We start from the raw sequence: 9,818 nt of genomic DNA on the forward strand, positions 1-9,818 counted from the left end.
CAACTGACCACGCAAGCAGTCTTATCTTTCTTAGCAGGCGAATCAGTCTCAAGAACAAGGGGAGTGGGTCTTAGTGCCACTTTAGCAGTAAAGTCCACCTTATCGCTCTTCATAATAGTTAGCCTCTCCAAATATGAACTGAATTTAGCCCCTAACGAACGTCTTTTCATAAATTTTGGTATTGGGGGCACGATAGAACCTCTATGCTGAGCAATTCTGTTAGCAATCATACTAGCCACCTTTGGCATGACAGGTGTTACCAGCTCAAATTTAGCAGCTTCATCTTTTTTCCCCTTGGAATAAGTCAAGTCAATCACAAGCCTATCGGCAGTAGGCGGACCCTCGCGAGCAACGGAGGAAGTCTTCGGCTTTTTCTCAAACGCCATTCCTAAGCAGGTGAGGAAGACTTCTTATTTCCACCTTTGTTCACAGCAAGCTCCACGATAACAATCGGACGAGCTAATGCCTCCGCCTTGATCTGCTTTATCTTCTTTCTTGGGGGCAACCCACCTTTCTCTCAACAAATAGGACTAAGCAACCAACGCCATTCACGGTACTCAGCAAGGATACCTAAAGCAACATATAACTTCTTCATATCTGGAGAAGTCTTGAGAGTTGAGCCAAATTCCAAATCTACATAAGTAGAAGAGGACAATCAACAAATCATATAGTAGCTCAGCAAAAATACAAAGCAGCCTAAAAGGTAAGCAGTCTACTTACCAGTGATCAAAATTGTTGGAATGTGTAGCTCAGGGGAAGAATCAGACTCATACTCTCAACTTATCTCCAAAGTCTCTTTGGCCTAGTCATGATTTTCTCTGCTCGAATTATTAAAGAACTTATGGTGGGATTGCAGCTGCCCAACTCCATCAATGTGGCCTATGTCAAAGAAATACCAAAATTCATTGATGGTCAGATCCAAGTCAAAGAATTGGCTTAGATTGAGGAATTCCACCATCACACATACAGTATTTGGAAAACATTAAGCGGGGGCACACGTCATGGAGCAAAGCACTTTTTGGAAGAAACACAACATTAGAAAAGTAAATCCTAACACAAAGTAGTAGGGGTGAAACTTAATAGACCTCCGAACCTCGCTACATGGCTCACGGCTGCCACCTTTCTTGACACGCTTCACATGCACCCCGATGGAATGGCATGCCTATACGCCTTAAGGAAATCTTTGAACGAGTCATCGGAGCCAATTTTGAAGTGAGCAGCCTTGAAGTAGCCCACCTTACTCAAACACCTGCCTTGGCGATACAACGACTACACACCAGCGTCATTCTTATGGCTTGAAGAAGACATACTCGAAGAAATTCTACAAAGAAATAAGGAGGAATCATTAGACGGATGTAAAAATTTAAAAAAAAAAAAAAAAAAAACATCGAGAGCCTAACCCGCTTTGACTCCCATTCCTCCCTCTTGGCCTAACACCCTCTCGGCCCAAAGGCCTCACGGGCCGCTTCCCTCTCTTTCATTCTTTCTCCGCATACGGGTCCAAGCCCAAAAAGGAAGGAGAAACACATCTCCTTGGTATGGTCCTGGGCCCTAGAGCCTTATCAGCTTAGCCTAAGCCGAGCCCTACCTAGCCCAGTCAGTCGCCGCTTCACCAAGCTACCCATAGCAGCAGCCATGCCGTGGTTTTCCAGCCATTTTTTCACACATCCTCGACCCCCGTCGAGCCAAATTTCAACCCCCAAGGCTCCCAAAAGTTACGAAGACAAGGAAAAAATAATTTTTTTCTTACCTTGGTGCGACATGAAGACGAAGAAAGAAACGAAATATGGTCTTTTGCACGGGCAAGTGTAGAAGATAGCTAGGGGAGGGGGAACAAATGTCCTCTAGCTTTCTCTCTTGTAGGGTAGAATAAATTGCTCTCTGAAGTTGATTTAATTATCTACTTAAGTTAGACTTAAATAGACTTCGGAAGTGATTTATTTCTTTTTCCTAGAAGGATCTAATTTCCAATTAATGTGGGAATCTGCATCAAAATAGGAAACAATCTTATGTTTCCTAAAGCAAGGGAAAATCTCTATACCTGCTGCCATTTTCTGTGAGCAACCTAACAGGTGTGGGGGCATTTGTAGAGCCTATATATATATATATATATATATATATATATATATATATATATATATATCTGAAGTAATACATTAAGTTTGAAAGTAAAATTGTAAAGGATGCCATCTTCAAAGAACCTATGAATCTCAAAGAGGCGATGAAGGGGAAGCTCTTTGATGTCAGTGTAATGGTTATATGCAGGATCATCGACGCAAACTGCAATGATCTAATCATCTTTCTATCCCTGATTAAAAGTATGAATCAATAAAAGTTAGCGAAAAAAATAAAATCAGAAAGTAGTGGTAGAGTTTGAATTTGCTAGCTATGGAGGCGTACTTGGTCAATCATAGGCATTAGTCCAATCTCTTTGGCTTGTAGAAAACAGCCTGGATGAACATGTTCCTGTTTAACTTCACCGATTTGGATAAATATTTATGGATCAACTTGCTAATATGAAATTATGAATAGACTAATTGGCTAATGAGACATAATAGAAACTTGTTACTCAATGCTCAAGGTACATGTAGCACTTTGGTTATATTATGCTGTCTTTTTGCCTTTTTGGCAATCTATTCTAATTTCCATTACCCCTTGATGTAATTTAGCAGATGATATTTTACAGAATAGATGGATATATATGAAGCAAACAAGTACCTGCATGAGAACCAACACATCCAGGGGATCATTGTCTTCACATAATGTGTGAGAGATGAAACCGTGGTTGTAAGGATAGACCACTGATGGATACAAAATCCGATCAACCTGAAAAATAGCTCAAACAGTAAGAACGATCTTAACATATAAATAGATAAGTATATAACTACTGGTATTTAAAAGTTTACTAACGCAATACCAAAATATGTGGGTGATAAGTTTAGTAACTCTATCACACCTCTCACTTCACTCACTTTGAAACTGGACCAACAGAAAGAAAAGAAGCAACTAAGCTTTGAGAAAATACTCTGAAATATTGGAAGAGTTTGCAACTCTTATTGCTGGAATGGGATATGTGGAACATACATACATGTATCTGTATTATAGAGATTTTACAAGACAACATAAAACATAGCATTGAATGCTATCAAAGTAAAAGTCAAGTACAACTGTTGTTGTTTGAAAAACAAGGCAGCTACAGAAAGTTAAAAAACATGCTAGCTGAAAAGATAGTTGTGCAGCCAACAATTTCAACTATTGGCATTTATTCCTATTCCTATTGGCATTGATTTTGCTTTCAACTTCCAACACACCCCTTCAAAATCAAAATGCCTTCATGCCTAGCGTTTCACACAACAACTTGAAGGGTTTAACTGGCAGTGGCTTTGTGAAGATGCCAGCTACTTGTTCCTTGGTGTGACAATAGACAAGCTCAATTGTCTTTTGCTTCACAAGGTCCCTCAGAAAATGGAACTTGGTATCAATGTGCTTGCTCATTCCCTGTTGAACATGATTATTTGCAAGCTTGATTGCTGATTTGTTATCCACATGTATCATATAGTAGATTTCACTTATGGATGACATAAAGATTTCGAAAGATTTCTTAACCAAATTGCCTCACACACTGTTAAAACTACAACAATGTACTCAGCTTCACACGACGACAAAGCAACAATTGATTGCTTTTTTGAAGCCTATGAGAAAGCTATTAATCCTAAAAAAAACACATAGCCATTTGTGCTTTCCCTTCATCTTGGTCACCTCCCCATTCACTATCTGAATAACCAAATAATTTTGCATCTCCACCAAAATTATAAAACATAACATAGTTTAGACTACATATTATGTACCTTAAACTTCTCTTAGCAGCCAACCAATGAGACTCTCTTGGTGTTCCCATGTACCGACTCATGAGTCCAACACCATAAACTATATTTGATCTTGTGATTGTAAGGTACCTCAGGCTTCCAACGAGACTTTTGTACACAGTTGAGTTTACAAACTCACCTTCTCCTTCCTTGGACAACTTAAATCCAGTTTCTACTGGAGTGTTGATATGATTGCACCTGTCCATATTGAACTTCTCCAATATGTCTCTTATGTACTTCTATTAAGAGATGTATGTACCATCACTTTCATGTTTCACCTCTATGCCAAGAAAGTATGACATTAATCCATTGTCAGTCATCTCAAATTCATTGAACATGGATTGCTTGAACTCACAGAACATTGCTTCATTGTTTCCTGTAAACAACAAGTCATCTACATAGAGACAAAGAATTAAGAACTCCCTTTTTGCACCATTCTTCATGTAAACTGAATGCTCATATGGACATTTCTGAAATTCATTTTGATGAAGGTAGTTATCAGTCTTTGAGTTCCAAGCTTGTGGTGCTTGCTTGAGGCCAAACAAAGCTTTCAACTGACAACTTTAAGGAGTCACCAAGACTCACAAATCCATAGGCCCCATCTTTGAGTTCGGCAAAGAACTCCTTCTTTCCACACATGTGGTCGCTTGCACCAGAATCCAAATACCAAACATCTTGTTAGCTACTGGAATCATGGTGTCTAGTAAGATCGTAAGTTCCTCACCAGCATTTGCACTTGATTCTGCCATGTTGACATGCTCACCATTTTTATATGAACATTCATTGGCATAATATCCATATTGCTTGCAGTTGTGACACTGGATATGCACCTTTCCTCGAGCAGTTCTCCACTCTTGAGATTGACCTCGGTTGTTTGTATAGCCTTGACTACTATTCTCGACTACTTGTAATCGTGAATCAAATAAAAAGGAACGGCAAGAAGCTTGACGATGTTCGTGTCATGGAGAAAATCCTTCGGTCCCTCACATCCAATTTTGAGCATGTGACAACACATTCAAAAGAATGCAAGCCCCACAACATTACAGCAAGCTTTAGAGTCAAATTTGAATATTGACAAACCAAATGGAGATCCGACTTCCAACAAAAACATAGGGAGAGATGTACCAATTTCAAGATCATGCCAAGGATGTGCAGCAACTGATTTCCTTGAAAGAGAAGAAAGAATCCTCTCATTTAATTTAGGAGCTTTTTTGTGTCGTTTTATGGCGGCTTTAGCTTCTTCACGGTGATCTTCAGAAGCCATCTACTTAACCATAGGCAGAAAACATGCATTCAGTCTTAAAACATGCAAACAGCTAAGATGTAACAACAAATGTTGGGCATATCCCCCTACGCGGGCCCTCATAATTTATGCATTTCGGTACAATACTCCAGTTTATAATCTTCAATATAGCTTCCCATAATCAGCGACTCGTTGAGATAAGAAAAGGTTTTAAACAATGATCGAACTTTGAAAGTTTAAAGAGTTAGAAAGTGACTTAACATTGTATATCAAGCTAACACCCTTTCTCACGAACAAACTTATCAACAAAAAAATCGGAATTGAGGATTGGAGTTATCAACCTGAAGACAAGATCATGATTTACAAGATTAGGTCGAAGCATACGCACCTTAAGGACGTTTGGGGGTTGAGATAGAAACTAGAAAGGAAGAAGATGAATAAGAAATAAGTGCAAGAATTTTGCCTTTGGATGATATTCATATTTTATAGTAGGTTAATCGGGAGGGGAAGGGAGAGAGATAGACAGAGAAAGGCTGGGATTGGTCAAAACTTTGAGGCAGTGCCACGTGTTAGCCTCTGAGAGGAGTTTGCAGCAGACTCCATCTGTAACGTTTAACCCTGGAAGTTGGATTTATAACATTCTAGCTTATAATTTTCTCAGACTCATGGTGATGAAGCCTCTATTGTTGCTGGTTTTAGCCGATATGTTGAGCAATATTTTGGATGAAATTTGGGTGCATGAACAGGAGGATTAACAATTTAAATTGCATCATTGGACAATCCACAAATGTATCCTAAATTAATTAGCATGTCCAAATTCATTGCATCTAAGACTCAGAAGGCTTTCTTAATCAACCTCCACGTGATGTTACTAATTGAATTCTATTGTGATGTGATTGTCACACTCAAAAATTTTGTGGAGGAAGATACACAGTTCACCATAACCTATGTCAAGTATTTTGAATTGCACAAATTTTTTCACCATGTGGGGTTTTAACAATTATAATTTGCATCAGATTCAAAAACTACTCATCATGGAAAGAGAGTTTATAACATGAGGGTTACTATATTTTTTCAACTCTCGATCAAACAATGAGAGTTTCGTTTGATGCACTTAGGCAGGCAGGTTTGATATATAAGAGATGCAAGTTTTGATCTCTTTGAATTCCCTTCTGATCAGCTGTGTACAACACATAGAAGCAGCAAAGAAATACATGTAAAACCTCTATGGAAAGTGAAATGAACTACAAATTTTGTTGAGCTCCAGTCACATATTTTTTTTACCAATTATAACAAATTCAAGGCACATATTTCGAATCAGGAGACATTGAAATCATCTGAAGCAGGCTTGAGTTCGAAAATGTTTCCTCTAGTCCAGGCCCTCTCTTGCTCCCTCCATCACTGCTGTCCCTTCTAATATGTACTAATTCGCGCGCAACATCATACATTCCCAGCTTCCCATCTCCACCAAACAACAGGCACCTCATGGCAAGGTCTGCAACCACCTCTATCTGCTCACGCCTGTGCGAAGGTTGTTCATGATAGTAGAGAAGTGGATCCACAATCTCTTCCACCTTCCCACTCCTTATCTTTTGCAGGGCTACTGCCGGCAAGTCCAAGCAATTTGAGCCTGCAATCATCTCAAATAGCATGACACCAAAAGCGTAAACATCATTGCGCTGAAAATGCGAACCTTCATGATTGTGTGACTGAGAACTATCTCCAGGACTGGAATTCAGTAACCCAAATCCGGCAACTTTGCTAGAAAAGTTAGCGTCAATGAAGATGTAGGCAGATTTGAGATCACAGTGGAAAATGGGAGGAGAAATTTCGTATTGCAAAAAGGCAAGAACACTTGCTGTTTCAGCAGCAATGCTCAGCCTCTTGTACCAGTCAAGAGCAACATTTTGTCCTCCGTTTTGATGCAAATGATCCTCGAGGGTACCATTCGCTGGATGTTCATATACCAGCAGTGGAGTATAGGCCAAGTCAATGCAGCACCCAATAAATCGCGCGATATTTCGGTGCAAAACAGAAGATAAAACCTCGACTTGTGATAGGACTTGAATTAGGTCTTTTTCATTCTCACAATCTACCTTGTGCACCGCAATATGCGATCCATCACCAAGAACCCCAGCAAAGATTGTGCCATTGTTTCCATCTGCAAGTTTCTGACACACCTCATACCCTTTGGTAGCTTCCTCTAGCTCATGGTATGTGAATAACCGCGTCCTACTAGCTTTTCGGAATGACATGGTGCTGTGAAAATGGACTTTCCGAGCAGGATCAAATGTTCTGGGTTTAGCAGGCCGCTTTAATATATACAAAAGTGAAATCAAGGAGGCTATGATGAAAGCTGGAGCTAGAATTCCTGCAGTTCAACATGTCATGAAATTATTCCATAACAATGAATAGGAAGCTTTAATGGAGAGATTGGTTTATTTTGTTTATTCTTTCATCACTTACCGGCTAAAATTGCAAGTTTTCGGCCACCATGCTTTATCTTTAAGCAATCATTGCCATATGCTTCCTTTCTGTCCTTGATGCATGCTGCCAAAGGCATGTCACATATATAAGTAATGCCATTGTTATACTAGTGTTGACCTTATAATTTTCAGCAACACAAACAATGTGAAAGAATAAAAGGGCTTTTGACATAGAAGCCTCTGATAACATTACACTGTACAAAAAACATTTCATGTCTAATACTTCATAACAGAAATAAAAAAAAACCGTAGCGACATTTCAACGGAAGTCGGGCACTGAAGGAATTTTGAACCTAAGAATAAGTGAGAACATGACAAGTTTTCAGTCGAAGAATTGTTTTCTTCAATTGAACAATCTGGCATAGTTGTCAGAGTGTTTTTCTAATTTACTAAAAAAAAGTACAATTTTCTTCAAAGGCATGAAATGGATTAAAGAACATCAAACCGCTGTGTCTTTATGAAGGGACATGTTAGAATAGCAATAGACCACATAAAGTAAAAAAATGAATAAACCTGCAGAAAGAAGAAAATGAATTCTTTTTTCCAATAGTTTAGAGTTGCCTTGAAAACGGAATTGATTATCAGACGAACCCTCAAAATACACTAATATTGACTCGACGATCTCTGAAGTACGTACTCGGTAATTCAATCTTAGAGGCAATAATACTCAAAATGTGATTTTTAAAGTGAAAAATGCACAAAATAATTTCAATATACTCACATTTCAAGCATCCTGCACCAGCTGCAAAGCCATCACCAAGAAACCCATCTGGACACATGCATCTCACCCCTCCTTCAACTACTGTTGCATTAGTAATATAAGCACTGCTATCACAAACTCCCTTGGATGAGTTCTTTGGCACTGCCCATTCCAATTTTACCCCTCTCTTCCCCAAGTTAGACCCTCTTTGTACAACCCAACTGGAAAAGCCCCTACATCCAAACTTGGCAAAAACCGAAAACTTGTCACCAAGATGCCACACGCTATGATCAGAGAGAGGGTAGCAGCAAGCAGGAGAGCTGTTCTCATTGCCATCACAACCAGGCAAGTCATTTGTTTCACAATCTGTCTTGCACAAAGAAGAGTCCTCACAATCATATAAGCCAACCACATTTTCAACCGCGACTCCGAAATAGTCATTTCCCAAGAAATCGAAGGAGTTCAAGTCGTTGTACTGGCGGCACGAAGAGGAGCCCGGAAAGTCCACTAGTAGGCCATCAGAGAAGAATTCTAGCACCCGGTAGCTTTCGGAACCAATGTTGAGGAAAAGGGTTGTTGAGTTTTGGCAGGAGAGGTGGAAAGCATCAGAAACTGAACTGCAAGACTTGTTCAAGTGAAATGGGAAGGGTAGTTGAAGTTGTCCGCATTTTTCATTGCAAAGCTGGTTGGGAGGCAAAGTGGGTTGTTCTAGTTTTTGTTGTTGGCCATGGAGGGAATGAGAAAATGGTAAGGAATTAAGGAGTCCAAGGAGAACAAGGGAAGGTAGAAATAGAGGTAACATTGCCAGGACTGAAACTGCTGATAACTGCAGAGAATATTTGGAAAGAAATGTATACTAAAGGAAGAAGAAAGAGTGCAGGTTTGATGAGACTGCCTAGCAAGTACTTGGTATTTTTGTTGCCTATGCTTATATGCTAGTGGTAAATAGAATACTGAGAGAGAGTTTTTTTATTTTTTTTTTTTTTATTTTTGGGAGCAAGTGAAAGAGAGTTTTAGTAGTGTAATATGATTCATACATGGGTTCCATACAAAGTGAAGTTCATGAAATGCCATGTCAAATAGAAGAAATGTCTGTGAGGATACTATTTTATCCGTGACACTGCTATATGGTATAACTGTCTAATTGAACAATTGTATGCGTTTATATTTAACAATAATCATCATGCCATTCAACATTGTCATCTTTATAGTTTATACAAAATCAGTTAGTTTAGCAGCATACAGTCTTTATTAGTTAGTCTAGTTGGAGAGTATCTTAAATTTGACTCACATGAATGCAAAAATGATATTTACATGTTTGTGGTGTGTTCAACATTAAGTTGTGGCTTATTGTGTTTTGTTGTAGGTGAGTTCACGATCTATGATGATTAACATCTTTGCAACTCTCCTATCATTTCTCTAAACATTATCCTCTTTAGCATTTCAATTAAAGAATACGGCTGAAAACATGACTGTTTTTAACTAATTAGTGTCACCTAACACTATCACTTACCAAGTGCTTC

General features: G+C 38.9%; 1 protein-coding gene and 1 pseudogene across 1 annotated transcript; both read right to left on the minus strand.

The window, feature by feature from the left end:
• Nucleotides 1–388: 388 nt before the first annotated feature.
• On the minus strand, nucleotides 389–5,130 carry LOC103956383 (annotated as a pseudogene).
• Nucleotides 5,131–6,407: 1,277 nt separating this feature from the next.
• LOC103956345 (probably inactive receptor-like protein kinase At2g46850) lies at nucleotides 6,408–9,597 on the minus strand. The gene is made up of 3 exons (XM_009368308.2): nucleotides 8,317–9,597; nucleotides 7,576–7,659; nucleotides 6,408–7,480 (listed from the first exon to the last, which is right to left on the minus strand). The coding sequence occupies exons 1-3, from the start codon at nucleotides 9,095–9,097 to the stop codon at nucleotides 6,408–6,410; spliced, it is 1,938 nt and encodes a 645-aa protein (XP_009366583.2). The 5' UTR covers nucleotides 9,098–9,597.
• Between the last annotated feature and the right edge of the window lie 221 nt (nucleotides 9,598–9,818).

The sequence above is a fragment of a genome, unplaced genomic scaffold, assembly GCF_019419815.1.
Source record: "Pyrus x bretschneideri cultivar Hongxiangsu unplaced genomic scaffold, Pyrus_bretschneideri_v1 Contig4, whole genome shotgun sequence".
Taxonomy (NCBI): Eukaryota; Viridiplantae; Streptophyta; class Magnoliopsida; order Rosales; family Rosaceae; genus Pyrus; species Pyrus x bretschneideri.